This window comes from Erpetoichthys calabaricus, chromosome 8, assembly GCF_900747795.2.
Source record: "Erpetoichthys calabaricus chromosome 8, fErpCal1.3, whole genome shotgun sequence".
Taxonomy (NCBI): Eukaryota; Metazoa; Chordata; class Cladistia; order Polypteriformes; family Polypteridae; genus Erpetoichthys; species Erpetoichthys calabaricus.
Window position 1 is genome coordinate 160220932 of NC_041401.2, and position 18729 is coordinate 160239660.

The following is an 18729-nucleotide window of genomic DNA, read 5'->3' on the forward strand; positions in this document are numbered from 1 at the left end:
GGAGAACATGCAAACTCCACACAGGGAGGACCCGGGAAGCGAACCCGGGTCTCCTTACTGTGAGGCAGCAGTGCTACCACTGCGCCACCATCCTGCCCTTTTTTAGGTAGATGAGCTCTCAAATTTACCAATGTCTTTCAATGTGAGATTTTACAATTTTAAAAATGTGCACAGCGGCATCTCCAAGATATCTAAAAAAAATGTAATTGTCTCAACAAATTTCTATGAACAGTAAGTATTCCACATTTCAATAAAATTAGTCCACAAGGGACGAGTTATTTCATGTGGACAGACGGACAGATGTGGCTATCGCAATAGGTGCTTTGCATTATATTGTAAAATCTTTCTATCAAATCAGCAAAAACTGATAAAGTTAAAAGGTATCACTGAATTTTGTAGTGTGTCAATCACAGCACAGTAGTTAGCAGCCATTTATGAAAGTGAACATTTGGTGATGGCTACAGTAACTTTATAATTACCTTTCTTTACTTCAGTTTTCCCTGCTTGTTTCCAGTATCAAAGCAGTGACAAATTAAGCAGACGTGTAGACGGCAATCAGTACAATCAGCCTAGTTGACATATACATTTCATTTATAGATTATATACTGTAGATGTTTTAAACTGTGTACCCATTTTGAAAGTGGAAATAATTTATTCCACAGCACAAATAGGAATAAACATAATTTGTTAATAGGAGTGAATAATAGTACATTTTTATAAAACAGGTAAATAATGCATTACTTTTGCAAAATAACCCAATTCAAATTTCTTAATTGATTGGTGGAAATAAGCTTTCATGGAATATTGTGTATTACAGACAGTTGTTAAAGGTATTTTTGGTCTGAAAGGAAAAGTGTTGTGTTTTTATTTGCCCACAGCTGAGTCTTATGAAAAGATCTGTAAGCAGTTTAAAAATGTTGAGATTTGTAAAATTGTTTTATTTTTCTATTTAATCATTCTTTTCCATTATTCCAGTTTTATTGGAAGCAATATATTTAATTTTTTGAAAAGAAGTTGTATTTGTTTTTGATGTGTGGGAAATTTTTTTAAGTAACTTGGTTACTTTTACATGAATTTTTGAATGAGTACTTTTGTTTTAGATATTTTTTCAAACTTATCAGTACTTTTGTTTGAGTGCTTCTACTGCTGTAACCCACAATGGCATTAAAGCATCAAGACATTATTTTTGACTTGCAGTGATCTTACTGCTTGCAAAAGGAATTGCACAGCAGGAAATGCTGATGTTTTTTAAATGAAATAACCATTTGCTTAAACATATTGCAGGTTAAAGTCACAAGTGACAACAGAATATACAAATGTTTTTGACTCTTGCGCTTTTTTCCCTGTGATATGAGCCTTGAACTCGAGGTCTGCATAGTACATATTTTTCAGTGCAACTCCCACCATGGTTATATCATGCACTTGGCTGTTTCTGTCTGCTTTCCCCTGTGCTTGCAAAAGAACCCAGCTGTATTCATGCTTACTCCTTTAAAAGCCACTAGAATCGGGCACATACCACAAGTGGCTTCCAAAAACAGAATTTACAAGGGGAAGAAAAATATTGCATAGATGTTAGTAAATCTGTTTGACTATTTTTTTAAATTTTTTTCTTTTCACATCTAATCAGACTTAATTATCGTTTTCATATTTATAATACCCATAAAATTAAAAACTGTATAGGATTTTGTGTTGATCATTACTTGGACTGTGTCAACAAATAAAAGACCTACATATTTTGTCCAATTCGTCTGCAACACATATAACTGTATGATTTGAGCCTGCAACCAGTGTTAACTTGCATGAGGTGTAGGGTTTGTTTAAAGAAAAGCATACATGTCATTTTGACTCAAGTGACAACTAACAGGACTGGCCAGAGACACATTGCTATTCAATACCAACTTACAAGTATAAAAAGAGCCCAAAAAGGAAATTGTACATGTACAAACATGTAAAACAAATAAACAAATAAAAAACTAGCACACATGTTTTCTAATAGGATGCGACAAGTAGGAAGTTGAATTTACACTCTGTAAACCTGGCATGTGTGACTTAAAGCTCATCTGAAAAGCGCAAAACTTATGATAAGGGAGAGAGCTCATCAGCAAAAGTGACAGATTATTTGCTGATTCTAGTTTCATTATGTTTCAAAATGTTCCATTAAAACTGATCATTTTTAAAATCAATAAAGACTTCCTAAGTATGATGCTTGTAGCTGTTTTCACTTCTACTTTAGATTTTAAGATATTTGATGTACTAAAAACATTAACATTAAAGTTTTATGTTTTTGTGTTTCTCCTTATGGTGGTATTAGTCAAGGAAAAAAAACATAGCAACCGTACAAGTCCATAAAAAGTTTAGTTGAATGTAAACTAGGACCTTTTACTTGATTGTTTCAGCGTGATTGGAACTTCACGGCTACCAAGAGGAGAGTGGCACAATGGCACGGCGCACCAGGGATGCTGGAATAAGACAGGGAAGTTTGGAGTTATCCATTATTTGCTTCAGAACCATTTTGGTATCAGTATGGAGGTATGAAAGTACCTAAGTCAAAAAATTAGTTCTGATCCAACACTACTACATATATGAAGGAAAGGGGGGAAAAAAAAAAAAAAAAAGGAAAAACAGTACTCCAACCATATCATAATCATATTGACATCTGCCTTACAAGCTGCTATACATATGCACCATAATGCCTGGAGTAATTCCCTGGAAGACTTGTTTAAAAAAAAAAAAGAGACACCACAGGCATATGCACACTATCTTTTCTTCTTTCCTGACTGTATGTAGTTTTCATCCCGGTACCTAACAGCAGTCAGGGTGCCATTGCCTAGCACATAGAGATCTGTGCGACCCTCTAAAGATATGCCTTTGCAGACTATCACTGACTGACTGCCAATCCGATCATGCAGGATGATGTTACAGGCTTTATAACATTCACCACAGCATCTCCATACTCTTTCACGTCTGTCACATGTGTTCAGTGTTCACCTGCTCACATCTGTGAAGAGAATGGGGTGCTAATAGCGGAACTGCCAAATGTGATATTCTCTGGTGAATGTCAATCAAGCTGCATGGTGATGTGCTATGAGCACAGGTCCCACTAGAGAATGTCAGGCCTTCGTGTCATCCTCATGAAGTCTGTTTCTGACAATTTGGTCAGAAACGTGCTCACCAGTAGCTAGCTGGTGGTCATTTTGTAGGGCGCTGGCAGCGCTCCTACTGATCCTCCTAACACAAAGGAGCAGATACCGGTTCTCCTGCTGGGTTGATGCCCTTCTACGGCCCTGTCCAGCTCTCCTTGTGTAACGGCCTCACTCCTGCTATCTACTCCATGCTCTTGAGACTGTCCTGGGAGACACAGCAAACCTTCATGTGACGGCACGTATGGTTGTGCCATCTTGGAGGAGCTGAACTGCCTGTGCAACTTGAATCAGTGACAGCCACTGCCTCATACTACCAGTAGTGACAAGGACACTAGCAAAATGTAAAACTAGAGAAGAATCAGGAAGGATAAGGAGAGAGCAATTGTCTGTGGTCACCACCTGTAAAACCATTCCCTTTTGGGGGTTGTCTTGCTGTTGCCTCTTCAGTGCACCTATTGTTACTTTCATGTGCACCAAAGCAGGTGAAGTTGATTCACAATCGCTTATGCTTCCTAACTGGACAGATTGATATCCCTGAAGCTAACTGACTTGATATTAAACTGTGATGATTAAGTGTTAGCTTAATTTTTTTGAGCAGTGTATATATTTCATGTACACCTGAATTATGTTCACTGGTATGCAAGATGTCCATCCATCCATCCATCCATTTTCCAACCCGCTGAATCCGAACACAGGGTCACGGGGGTCTGCTGGAGCCAATCCCAGCCAACACAGGGCACAAGGCAGGAACCAATCCTGGGCAGGGTGCCAACCCACCGCAGGACACACACAAACACACCCACACACCAAGCACACACTAGGGCCAATTTAGAATCGCCAAGCCACCTAACCTGCATGTCTTTGGACTGTGGGAGGAAACCGGAGCGCCCGGAGGGAACCCACGCAGACACGGGGAGAACATGCAAACTCCACGCAGGGAGGACCCGGGAAGTGAACCCAGGTCCCCAGGTCTCCCAACTGCGAGGCAGCAGCGCTACCCACTGCGCCACCGTGCCGCCCATGCAAGATGTATGTTATAATATTTGATAACTATAAATAATACTTTGTTTTTAGACTTACAAAAGAGTGTCCATGTTGACATTTTTTGGTGAATAGAACAAAACTAATAAAATATGACAAAAACTACAATTTAATTGATAAAAATAAAAACTAAATAAGAACTAAAACTGTTTCCTCCGGGTGCTCCGGTTTCCTCCCACAGTCCAAAGACATGCAGGTTAGGTGCATTGACGATCCTAAAATTGTCCCTAGTGTGTGCTTGGTGTGTGTGTGTGTGTGTGTGTGTGTTCTGCGGTGGGCTGGTGCCCTGCCTGGGGTTTGTTTCCTGCCTTGCGCCATGTGTTGGCTGGGATTGGCTCCAGCAGACCCCCGTGACCCTGTAGTTAGGATATAGCTGGTTGGATAATGGATGGATGGAATTAAAACTAAAAATATCTTAAAATTAGAAAAACACTGCTAAAAGAAGCTGCTTTTCTATAATAGCTTCAGTAACAGATAAATCATTGCAAAGTGTTTTTATGGAAAAAGACACCGTATTGAATTGTATGTCCAACTTGTAATCAATATTTAAATATGACAGGGTTCTTAATTTAATGATTTAGGAACTATTTAATTGTGATGATTACAAAAATGATTACCCCTCTGTAATTTAGAAATTAAAGAAAAAATCCCTTCATTTTATGCATTACTGTGATTAAAAATTATGTAATTAAAGGCTTAACATCAATTCTGTGTGTTAAGAATGAAACACAAATTGTAGTCACTGCCCCTTGGTTTTTATTAAGTTAATGTTTACTATTAGTATTTGTGTAATGTTTGTATGAAAAAAATATATCTGGTAGTGATGAGCTGATTTTAACATGACAGTATTTCCTTGTGATATTTGTACTTAATTTTCAAGCATGTTTTAAATACATTATCCTAGACTACCATATTTTATACACAACAAAGTCACCTAATTTGAACTGCAAAATTTGTCTGCAGTGCTTTCTTAAAGTAACTAAAATATTGACAGCACTTATACATGTACAGTCAAATACTGCAGAGGTTACAATGACATTACATTAGGAGGGCAAATAAATTGTGTAGTGTATCTTTTTAAATGCTGTCTTTGTTTTTAATTATTAGCAAGATTCTGCTTGTTTTTTAATTTTTCAGAGAAGTATAATTTTATTTTAGTGGCTTTTATCTTAATGTAATGTAATGTTCTTAAAATAATACACACAACTGAACAGTGATTTTATGCCATTATTTCAATTTATTAAGTATATTATTAAAGGACGCCCATATTTAAAGATATTGCTGGAACCCAGAACCCACAGCACAATTGTCCAGGCACAAAGTGAAAAAAATAAGCATTTAGGAGATTAGATCTTTTGATCAAGACAAGGGAAAGGAAGGCCTTGGTGGGTGGCGTATATGGAGTTCTTCAGTAAACTGATGACCTTGTCCTGTATACTTGTGGCCCTGAAACAGTAATGTAGCTGAAAATAACCAATTGTACAATGCATAGAGAGGTCACCACTGGGCAACCACTGGTATTGAAATGCTGCCTATACCTCACAAATGAATTTAAATGTGAATTGTTTTGTGATATATATATATATATAATTTAGAAAATTAGAGATGAAAATAAAATTGAGTGTTTGAATATAGGCCATTTAACTCAATGTGTGGTTTCTAGTAGAAATATTTAGGAAGGTTTATGTGGGACTGACAGATTTTGCATTCTGCAGTTTTTGTTTTTCTTTAAGATAGTTTTAGGAATACAGTGGAGCTACAAATTCATTTTGACTTGAGATTATCATGTTTACTGATTGGTAGTTGCATGCTTTACATGTGTTATGGTGTTTTTGCTAAAATATACTTAATGTATATATTGTCTCTCTCTCTCTGTCATTTTATATCCAATAGTTCAAATTAGGAAAGGTCTGTAAGATAAGGCAGAAAAGCCTCTAACAGAAGTCTTTACTTTCCTCACAATAGATACCTTATAATCCTTATAATTTAAGTGTAATGTTGCTGTATATGCTACTCTGCAATGGGCTCCATATTTCTATTTGTATTTCATATTATTAAATAGTTCTATTTTAAAGTAACTGTCTGAAGAACTGTAAATCTTTGTTATGAGCTAGGAATACTTAGCACTGAAACACTACATTCCAAGTCAGGAAAGAGTTGACTAAAGAGAGAGAAAATAACTAAATGCGGACTTTCCATTAGGCTGACTTAATTTGGTGTTAATACATTGGGTTATCTAGAAGTTCTGCAATTAATTTTTTTTCCCCAAATCATTTGCCCTATGCTCTGGTTGCGGACAGTTGATCTTTTTCAGCATGCTGTTGCAGTTTAAGTTGATTACTTACTTTGAAAAACAAAACATTGTACTTTCTTAGCACTGTCGTCATTTCTCCCAGATCGGTTTGTAATGAAATCCATGCTGACACTCTCCGAGGCAGTACGTGCATATTGTCTGTGTGGAGGTGTGACATATGTATGGCCGATTAGGCCTAAGGGCTTTCTTAGTTTCCTTGTGCCATATGCCTGACCATATGTTCTGTGCAGTAAGCCAGGAAAGACGATGTATTCTTCTGCAGTCATGTCCTTTGACTGGTGTTTAATAGTTCTTAACTTGCTTTTTTTTTCTGTGGATGTCGAGATACAAAATAAGTTAATCACTTTCCAGTTGGATTTTTTTTTATTCATCACTGACCTGGCTTTATACTGTACCAGCATATCTCACTACAAACTATTTCAAATTGTATATGTGCCAGTGGCTTTGTCTAATATTTAGGGTGAGTATGTTTATCGATATCAGGAAGACTGCAGGTTGTATCATATGTATGATACTGCTTTGCACATAGAATTATAAAATATCTTTGCTGCTAAAAGAAATAAATTCCATTGGTTGCCAATAATCTATTGCAGTTCCTTGTTCATTTTCCAACACAATTACGATTATAAATACTCAATGCACAGAGGATATTTGCTGGTCTACAAATGCAGTTATAAGTAAACACAAAACACTTTGTAGTATATGTCAGTGTGGGTATACTGCCAGGAAAGACGATGTATTCTTCTGCAGTCATGTCCTTTGACTGGTGTTTAATAGTTCTTAACTTGCTTTTTCCCTCCTCATGACTATGATCATGCAAATTGCAGATTACAGAGTTCAAAAGGGTACTGTCTAAATCTATTTTGTGTATGTGTTTATGTATTCGCAGTTTTATATATTAATGTTTTGTTATATTTTGGCAACAATAAAAGAGGTTGTCTAGGAGCTTTTCACTATATCAAATTATGAGACATTTATATACATATGCTGTTTGTATTTTAATTTGTTAATGCAATATAATGTCATTTATTATGAAAGGGGGATATGCATGCAATGCAAAAAGTAGCTACTATGATTGCCAAGTCAGTCTGTCCACCTGTCTGTCCATGTGAAACAGCTCAATTCACAATGGACTGGTTTTGTTGTGCTTTGGCACACTTATTTTTCAAGACAGTTTCTCAGGAAAACTCAGTTTTCATTGAGACATTTCAAATACAGCAGCTGTACAATTTTTTAAAATTTTGAAATGTCTCTGAAAAGCATTTTCAAACATGTCTATTTTAAAACAGAGATCCACTCTGTGTGACTCCAATTACAGATTAATTCACTGTTTCAAATTTACCTTGAGAAAAGTTACTTCAACAGCCACATCTTCGTCAAATGCTTAGGAAGAGAGCTGCTCAGCCATCACTAGCCTATCTGGGTTATGTTTTTAACTGCATGATTTTGTAAAGTGCATTTAAAATCCTTTTATTTAATGTGGCCTACATGTTATTAAATTCTGTTATCACTGTTATTTTTAATATAAATCACTCTTTGAAGTAATTAAACAAATGTAAAATGCTCCAACTTTGAATTCAGCTAAGTACGTTCCTGAACGGACAGGAATGTTAAGCCATTTGTACATTTTCTAAGTTAGGGGTCTCAACAGACTCTATAGTAACAGTGGGGATTTTTCAGTTACGATACATGGCACTCACATCAGTGCTTTGTTTAAAATAGCTAGGATCAATGCCTTGTAAGATAAACCCTTGGATTTGGAGTGGCGCTATAAAGCGATAATTAAAACCAGAATGTTTCTTCTGTATAATATGTCTTCAGGGCATGGTGAGGAACTGAATAAAGTGAATCACACAACTGTTTGCATTATTTAGCAAGGCAATCTAAAGACTCTTCAGATTTTTGGTAACTCAGCATTTGGTTAAATTAAATTAAAATTAGTTTTAAATAACAAAAGGGAAAAATAAAAATGGTGTAGAAACTGAAATGATACCACACCTTCAGAATGTCCCATCTAACTATATGCTCTCCATCCTTCTGCTCTTGCTTTTTTTTTCTGTGGATGTCGAGATACAAAATAAGTTAATCACTTTCCAGTTGGATTTTTTTTTATTCATCACTGACCTGGCTTTATACTGTACCAGCATATCTCACTACAAACTATTTCAAATTGTATATGTGCCAGTGGCTTTGTCTAATATTTAGGGTGAGTATGTTTATCGATATCAGGAAGACTGCAGGTTGTATCATATGTATGATACTGCTTTGCACATAGAATTATAAAATATCTTTGCTGCTAAAAGAAATAAATTCCATTGGTTGCCAATAATCTATTGCAGTTCCTTGTTCATTTTCCAACACAATTACGATTATAAATACTCAATGCACAGAGGATATTTGCTGGTCTACAAATGCAGTTATAAGTAAACACAAAACACTTTGTAGTATATGTCAGTGTGGGTATAAACATTAATTTCTTCTTTACATTTTGTAGTCTTTAATATTTTAATGCTTATCATGACAGCATAGTGTACTTATATTAATTCATTATCAAACCAGCATAATCTAGTTCAGGGCTGCAGAGGTTACACAGGGCCAATTTAGAATCACTAGTTAACAGGGTTATGGAAACAAAAATGAAATCATTAACAGAAAAGCTCACACAGACATGCGTTCAAACTCCACAAAGATGTTGACTGGGTTAGGGATTTCAACCCTGTCTCTGGGAGCTGTGAGGCAAAAGCACTCTCACATTACACTACAAAAAAGACATAGTTGCACTTGAATGCAGCAATGAAGTTTATCCCAGGCCTAAATTGTGACAGTCTCAGGGAGTGACACCTGTTTAGCAGAGGAGTAGGGGAAGCTATGTGGGGACTTTATTCCAGTCTTTAAAATTCTCAAAGGCATTGATTAGGTGGATCCAGAAGAATTTTTTCAGTTAAATGGTGAATTACATACTGAAGAACACCAATGGAAATTAAGGAAAAGTGTATTTAAAACTGAGCCAGGAAGCACCTCTTCACACAAATAGTTATGGGATTTTGGAACAAGCTACACAGTCATGTAATTGGGGGTGTGAGCACCTTGACAGGCATTACAAAGTATCTAGATGAGATATTAGGATAACTTACATTTTAGTTAAACTAACAAACTTGATGGAATGGACTCTTTCTATTTGTTAGACTACTTATGTTTTTGCTGCTGTGCCAGTGTTTTCCTAATTTAATACACAGTAATGTAGAAAAAGTAATATTTAAAAAGATAAGCTAAAGCCATGTTGCAACAAATAAGAAAGCAAAAAAAAAAATCAAAAATAAACTTTGGGAAAATAAACCTTTAGTGATCCATAGTCCTTCTGAAACAAAAACATGATAGAGGTCAATTACTGTAACTACCCTAGATATTTTGTAGTATACAACAGTAAATATTGTATATGATTTCAACTTATTGTATATACTCGCGTATAAGTTGGGTCTTGAAACCCAAAAAATCGATCATATACCGACTTATATGCCGTTCAAAAATATGACAATTTTTTTTTTTTTTTTTGTTTTTTTTACATCCTCTCTCCCTCCAATCTCTCACCAGTTTCTCAGACACATTAAATTTTGTTGCAGCAGCGCAGTTACTAATTTCTTTTGCCACTTCAACAACTTTTAATTTAAAACCAGCTTCATATTTTCTTCTGATCGAACGCTCCATTATAGATAAGGGATGCTCTTACCATAAAGGTCTATGAGGGTGTGAGATACAAAAACATGAAACAATGTAAACGTCGCTTTGGAATAGTTTGGGTATTACAGTTTGGTCACGTAGTCACAATACATAGAAAAAAAGGCAGTGTGCTCCGTGGTTACTCTCTCAGGTGGGTGTTAATATATCATAATCTCTCGGACCAATAGCATGAGTTTTCCACATTCAACTTATATGACCGACATTATAAAATACTGGAAATTATACGGTAAAATCAAGCCCCGATTTATCCATGGGAGAACTTAAACGTGAGTATATATGGTAGATTTCATAGTAGTAGATTTTTTTTCTGTTATAGGTAATGAAAGAGAAAGGAAATACTTTGTAACAGCAGTTTATAAAGACTGACTAAATTAAAGGAAAAAGAAAACTTTTATAACTATAGTACCTTATGCTGAAATAACAAGTATTTAGTTATGATTTAAATTTAGAGTCCTGTGGGGCCTCTCTTATAATGGCAGGTAGAACTGTCCATTGTTTGGGGGCCCTGTAGCGGCAGTATATGCTAACTTTGATAGTTTTCTTTATTCTAGGACTAGAAAGAAGACCTGTAATTTTTGATCAAAGTATATGATCTACAATATTTAATAATTCTGTAATTTAGGAGGAAATAAATCATTTTAGCTACATAAATCAGTAGGAGAAATGTGTAATTAAATATAAAATTAACTGGAAGCCAATATAAAGACATAACAAATTAATGGAATTTTGTGGTCTTTTCGTTATAATATTTAATGCAGAATTCTGAATTAACCCTAGGTTAATTAACAATAAAAGTTAACAATAGTTTTGCAATCTAACAAGAAAACATTGCAGTAGTGAGTTATGTTCAATAAATGATTACCCACATCATAAAATTGATCTCTACATGAATGGTTGAGTCTTTGTAAGATTATGTATAAATATATATATGTATCAGTATCCAGGTATTGTTTTGTGATTGTAAAACAAGATATGTTGCCCCCAAATGGCAAAACGCCAACAAAATGTGAAAGCATAAAACAAAGAATGGAAACTAATAGAAACTTTCCTTATTTCTCTTCTGGTAAATCTCTTTATCATATTTTTATCTTTCTTCCTCCCACCATTTTAGTGTTTATCTTGCTTCTTCTCTTAATATCACATTACTTAAGCTTTTGACAGAGAGTAGTTTTTAAACTCCACTTCTGGGGTTCCAGTTCAAGTTCTGGAATTACTTGTATGTTCAGGGTCAGCAAAAATAGTAGGCTAGAGCTCCATCTAGCAGTTCCTGGTGTTCCTAGATGTTGCTGACTCTTTCATTGGCCTTAAAGAGCCAGGTTCACATGATGGTCTTTTAGTATCTGCACGATCTTAGTGATTGTCTATTTCCATGCATTTCCACTTGAAACTAAGCACCCTCCAGCAACCAGGAGGAGAATTTCATTGTGCTCGTTTTCTGTCAGTCAATTGTACATAATTTGAAGCTCATGCATTTCATTATATTGAGACAGATGACCACTGTTCCTTTCCCATCAGTTCTCCATTTTAAGGTAGGTGTGCCAACCTTACACCCTGTCCAGGCAATTATTACATGTGGGGAATATTTTACCCAGTTCACCTATGAACTAAGCACTATACAGCAGTGCAGAAGCCATGCATGCAATAAACAAAAAAAAAACAATAAGTGAAGTGTATTTTGTATTTCTCTTCTGGAAATTAAACATATTTAAAAAGCTGTATGACCCAATTTAAAGTAAAAAAACAGAAAAATCTTTAATTCATAAATTGTTATATAATTCCACATTGCACTCTGGTGCACATGATTTTTTTGTAGAATTAAATTTAACAAAATAAAATTAGTTGGTTCTGTAAAGTCACATAGTTGAGTGTGTACAGTAGTGGCCAAAAGTTTTGGCAGTGACACAAATTTTGTGTTTTGGAAACTTTGCTGCTTCAGCATTTTTCAGGTTATTTTTTGCATGTTTATATAGTATACTGAAGAAAAATTATAAGTATTTCAGAAGTTTCAAAGGCCTTTATTGGCAAATGCATCAAATTTATGTAAAGAGTCGATATTTACATTGTAGATCCTTCTTCTTCATAACTTCTGCAATTCGCTCTGGCATGCTGGATATCAGCTTCTGGGCCAAATCCTGACTGATGGTGATCTATTGTTGCCTTTTTAGAGTTGGTCACAATTTGTGGGCTTCTGCTTGACCACCCGCTTTTTGAGACTTGGCCACGGGTTCGCAATGGGATTAAGATCTGGAGAGTTTCCTGGCCACGGGTCCAAACTTTCAAAGTCACAATCTCCTAGTCACATCATTATCACTTTTTCCTTGTGACATGGTACTCCATTATGATGGAAAATACATAAATCATAACCAAATTGTGACTGGATTGCTGAGAGAAGTTGCTCTTGGAGGACGTTTAGATACCATTCTTTGTTTATGGCAGTGTTTCTTGGGCAGAATTGTGAGTGGGAACATTCCCTTGAATGAGAAGCAATCCCACACATGGATTGTCTCAGGATGCTTCACTGTTGGCACAACACAGGACTCATGGTAGTATTCACCCTTTCCTTTTCGGAAGCAGGATTCATCTGAAAAAATAACTTTGCACCAGTATTCTGCTGTCCAATCCTTGTGCTTCCTGCAGAATTTCGGTCTGTCCATGAACGTGCAGATGAACTCGCACCCACCTGCTGCCAATACTGAGCAAGCTCTGCAGTGGTTGCAACACAATTCTGTAGCTGACTCCTCAGGTGGAGATGGTCCTGGTGCTTGCTGGACACTTTTAGCTGATCATTTTGTGCCAGGGCCAAAATAAGTAAAAATGTTTTTTTTTTTTTTTGTAATAAAGTTAACTTTTTATGCTAATAAAGCTCTTTGCAATTAATTAATATGCATCTGCCCACTCTGCACAATAATATAAAAACAATATGAATTGCCACCACTAATTTTGCAAAACGCAACATTTGTGTCACTGTCAAAATTTTTGGCCAGCACTGTATGTTAGTCTTGACTGGTTGTGGATTTTCTTTTTTTAAATTTTACTTTTCTGTTCTCTTACTGTTTGCTCCTCAATATGTGTTTTATTTTTTTTTAACAAAGGTGCCAGATAGATAGATTTGGCATCTGTGGAGTAATTTGGGTAAGTCGTGTCATTAACAGAGCACCCACTATGAAGTATTTTTATTAAATCCAAAATTAATGGAAAGAACATACAGGTTTACATTCTATTCTTGAAATTGCACGTTATATAAGATAATTATTGCAAGTGAATTTAAAAAGAACCTGTGGCTGGACTACAGACTATAAAACAGGTCTTCAGTTGGTGTCAAGTTTTATTTATCAATTCGATCAGTTGTTGTAGATTAATAAGGGTGACTGGTGTATGTTTTATAATGAAATACATAACCTTTTCTGTTTATAATATGAAAGGTCTAGTTTTGCTACCCATTACTTCTAATAGGTCTTGTTTCCGGCAGCTTACAGAACTTTTAATAAATCCTTCTGTGCTCTGTCTACAGCAGCAGCTGTTGTGTCTGCCTCAAAGAGTAGGAGGAGTTGTGCACATTTGTTGTTTTCCTCCTTTACCTGCGGTCGCTTAAGGCTAAAAGAAGACTGTTAGCCAGGGATTAGGCATAAGCAAAGGAGTTTATACACACATGTTGCCATCAGGGTTGTCAGATCACTTGATTCTCCCTTTGGATAATGCTTCCTGAACTTGAAAGCACTAGAAATTAGAGGTGTTCTGAGTAGCCCCTCCATTATAACTTGTAAAGAGGAAAGGAACGAAAACAGGAATCTTTTTTTTTTTTTTAACTCCGTATATTGGGCTGAGACTTAGAAAGGACATCTATCTTTATATTTTGCCTCCAAATCTCCAAAATAAAGAATATGGATTTTTTTTTGTTTACTTAGCATTTTTAGTTTTTAGTGTTACATTGTTGCTTACTTTTAAACTTGTATACATCAAAAACAATGAACATCTTTCAGAACTGAAGCAAAATGAAAATTTAAATTTTGTGTTTTTCATGAAATGATGGGAATTGGAGGTTCCTTTGCTCAGTCATCAGATCAGATCTTTACAATAAGGTAGGTACAGTATATATGCTATCTTTTGCAGTGCTACTATTTTCTGGGTTCTGTGAGCATTTAGGTTTAAATGTCAAATAAAATGTGTAAAAGAGTGGTCACTCTCAAATCATGAAAAAAAATCGATAATGAAAGAACACTTTAAATCGAGAAGAGCTGCGTTTACTTTTGGGATGACAGTGTAGTGCAGTTGTTAGCACTTCTGCCTCATAGCTTTATCATCCTTGGCCGACATCAGTATGTATCAGTATCATATAAAACTTCAATTGTCCTAGTCTCTGGTTGTGGTGGCACATTAGTTAGTACTGCTTTAGCATCTTGGGTTTGAATTGAAGCCTGGTATGTGTGGCGTGTGCACATCTTCACTGTTTCTGTGGGGAGTTTTCTCGGGTTGTCTTGTTTTCCTTTCACATATCAGAGACATGCTGATTGGATTAATTGGAGGTTCTAACTTTAAAGAGTAGGGGACGTGAGTGTACTTAGTGATAGATTAATATCCACACAGTGTTTTGTCTCCAAAACTCAAATGTTTATAACAATGGCAACCAATCTACTTAACCACTATACAATTTAGCTGCTTTCTTAAGCTTCCTTAATGATGCTTATTTTGACTTTACAACTCTCTGTACTGAAGTGTCTTCAGTTTCTCAAATGACAAAATTAAACCCTGCAATACCACACATTTGCATGACATCTGCAAATTAGATATAAACCTAAATATTAGAAGAAGGCAGTTAGTTTGGAATAATATCAGTAGAAACAGGCATTAGATTTGAAATAACAGCCGTATTAAACACAATATCTATTTCTACTTTATTTGAAAGGTGTTTACTAACAAGCATTTCTCAAGTAGCTTTTTTCCTCAGTGTTTAAACATCACATTGACAACTATTATGTTTGTGTCATTCGAACGAGTGCTATGTTAATCACATCTAATCAGACCACAGTCTGTTTTAATATTGGTGACAGTTCTTTGCATCTGTGAACTGTTGAACTTTTCCTGACCCAAGGTACATGCTATAGAGACATAAGATAAAGTAAGTACATCCCATCAAATGTTTTTTTTTTCCTTTTTAACATACAGTATGTGCACATTATCAAAATGTGATCTTCATTTAAAACTGTATCTTTAGAAGGTAATGTACTGTTGTTGAAAAGAGAAAACATTGACAATATTACTTTGCAATAATTTATTCAACAAAAAATGAACGGGAATGCTATAGCAGGGGTCATCTGGAGGACCACCGTGGCTGCAGGTTTTCTTTCTAACCCTTTTCTTAGTGAGTGACCTGTTTTTGCTGCTAATTAAGTTCTTTTGAATTCATTGTAATTGACTTGCTGTTGAAGACTTAGGCCCCTTATCTGTTTCTTTTTCCTTAATTAGCAGCCAAACAATAATGAGATACAAAATGAGCCAAAACAACTGGTGTCCATCAAACAATATCTGAAAATAAAGAAAGATGAAGGTCTCTGGAATGTTGATCTGCTCAGGTCCGCAAAACATTTTAACAGTGCTCTTAGAAAAGAGAAAATTGACAGTTTCATAAATATATGCTATTGCAAAATGAGAGCAGAAACAAGCCACAGAATTAAACGGTTTAATTAACAACAAGAATCAACACCTCATTAAGCAAGTGGTTGGAATGAAATTGGTTGGAGTTTGAGGCCCTGACTTCACTTCATATTTCATTTCTGTTTGAGTGCCATTTAAGGAAAGGAATAAAGCAATTCAGTGGAACGATGAAGAAATTAAGGGGAACAAATCTTAAAAGAGAAGTAAATTAAAATGAATTCACAAGAAGTTAATTAGCAGCACAAACAGGACACTCATTAAAAAATGGGTAAGAATGAAAACCTGTAGCCATGGTGGTCCTCCAGGACTGGAGTTGGTGACCCCTGTGGTACAGTATTTCCGCCTGAGGAAAAAATAAATATACCCTTGGCTCTAATAGCTGCTGTTTCTCCCTTTGCCAGAAACATCCTTTAATAAACATTTCCTATAACTGTCTTCTAATTTCTGACATTGACATTTCATCCAGAGTTTCAGCTGATGTTTAAGTGGTATTTTGAATATACAAACTCTTTCAAATCTCCCCTCAACATCTTGATGAGATTCAACTCTGCTTTGATTTGATTATTCCAGAAGCCTTCATTTCTTTTTTTTTTTCAGCATTGGTTGGTGGATTTACCGGTGTATTTGGGGTTATTGTCGTGTTGCAAGGTCCACTCTTGGTTGATCTTCAGGTTTCTGATGGATGGTCTCACATTATCCCCAAACACCTTCTGGCACAATGAAGAGCTGATAGCGCATTCTGTAATGATGAGCTGCCTAGGTCATGATGCAACAAAGCAGCTCCAAACCATAATATTTAAAACACCATGCTTTTACAGTTGGTACAAGGTTCTTTACTCAATTGCAATGTTTGGATTATGTAAAACATGTCTTCTGGTATTGTGACCAAATTACTCATATCTTAGGCTCGTCTGTCCAGAGCACTTTGTTGCAGAAGTCCTGGTCTTTGCCTAGGTGTTCATGGTCAAACTTTAGTTTTGCCCAGATGTTCTTTCTTGAGAGCAAAGGTTTCGTCTTGGCAATCCTCCCATGTATATATAATTTATGCATCCTCTTTCTAATAGTTGATTCTTGCACTTTGACATCAGCAGTGGCAAGAGCCACTTGTTGGCCCTGTAATGAAATGCAGAAGTTCTTGGAGACTTCTTTCAGTATATTGTACTCTACTGTTTGGCTGAGCTTGCTGGAGTGGCCTGGCCTGGACAAGTTGGCAGTTCTGTGGTTGAATATTAATTGTTTAGAAATTTTCTTAAATCTCTTCCCATACTCATAGGCATCTATAACCTTATTTCTGAAGGCCTTGGAGATCTGTTTTAATCTGGGCATGGTGATAATTGACACTTCAACAGCAAAGAGCAAGCCAAACTAAATGTCTGAGGTTTAAAAAGAACAGTTCTTTCAAGATTCTCTCTAATTATGTTCTAATCATTTGCATGTGATTCTAATTTTAGGTATTTGAAGTAGTAATAAATGTAGGGGTTTACTTACTTTTTCCACATATGAAATTTGCATTTATATTTCTACTTCTGGGCACCGCACTGTACTTACAGAAGCTCTGTCTCCCTTTTTTTATTTTTTATTAAGAATTACCATATTAATGTTTTAAATGTAATTAATACATTTTATTAATTAGTAATCTTGGGATTTGGCTTCTGGCTTGTTACCATACATTTTGTAGTGAATTTTTAAACTTAACTGAAGATGTTGCTGTCAGTGCAGACCTGTGCACTAGCACGGCTCAACTGGCTCTCAGACAAAACTTGAAAACTGTCACATGGTTAGTATAAAAGATCAAATGGCTGCCTACATCTATAACATCTGAGAAGAGATTGTGAGGACTGTTAAGTAGGATGTATTAAACATTCCCATATTCATCTGGTAGCACCTAACAAACTCCCTTACACCATATCGGAAAAGCTATTCATCTAAAAATAAAAAGGGCAAATATCTATAGCAAGGATAAAGGTTACAAGCCTGTCTGGAGGTGGAAGAGGCGAAAGGCGAAGGTCTGGAACAAGGATAAAAGTAATGTGGAAAGGATTCAGACATGGTCTGACTTCATATAATGAGAAATGCTCATTTGCTTTTATTTAAGTAGTTTGAACGGTTATAGCGGATAGTGAGTTACGGCTATTTTAGGTACTGTAGAAAACTGGCTTACATATCTTATTTCAGATGCTGTTTTATTGCTGGGCGGGTTTCATAAGACTGGAAAAAGTGGGAGGAGGACTAGAGGTTTTTGTGAATGTGCAATGGCGAAAAAGCGAGCACAGTATAATTACAAATTAAATGTGTGATCAAGACATTGAAATGCAGAATGAGTTTGTCCATGTCACTGCCCAGGAAAGTAAGTTACATCATCCTGGCTGACTCAGCATGCGAGTAGTGGTCTGTGGCACTGGGCAGGGTTCAAATAATAATCAACTTTTGAAGTTTAGGCGCCGGTCAGGCGTGCGTGTGAGTGAGTGCGCTCTGTTCAGGGGATGGTTTGGGTGATTGGCTGATTGCGCACACATATGCGAATGCGAGCATCAGTCAGATGCCTCATTCTTAGCTTGGAGGGAGCAGTGTATTGCATCTGCACCTAAGTAGGCAAGCCAATATAAGAGGAGCCTGCATGGTAGAGGAAGAGAGACAGAGATGTGAAAACAGAGATGGAAAAAGAGACGGGAGGTTAAAGGAAGAAACGACAGAGACTGCAGGAGGTGGAAAAGCCTGTGTGCAGTGGAGCAGAGGCAGGCAGCTGGGTGGAAGAGCCCCGAGGAGGAGTGAATAGCTGATGCACGTGGGGTCTGAGAAGGGTCGCTGTGGCTGAGTGATTTTAGGGAGATGGACTCCTGT

The 18729-nt window shown here is 36.2% G+C and overlaps 1 protein-coding gene across 3 annotated transcripts in view; it reads left to right on the forward strand.

Moving 5' to 3' along the window:
• mib2 (MIB E3 ubiquitin protein ligase 2) overlaps positions 1 to 18729 on the forward strand; it is a 201051-nt gene that overhangs the window by 96317 nt on the left and 86005 nt on the right. Inside the window, exon 1 of one of the 3 annotated variants that reach the window (XM_051930373.1) lies at positions 14221 to 14315. The exons of the other annotated variants lie outside the window; for them this stretch is intronic. Coding sequence (XP_051786333.1) covers positions 14260 to 14315 — 56 coding nt within the window. The 5' untranslated portion in view covers positions 14221 to 14259. Of the gene's footprint in view, positions 1 to 14220; positions 14316 to 18729 lie in introns of those variants that run through there. 3 annotated transcript variants of the gene reach the window in all.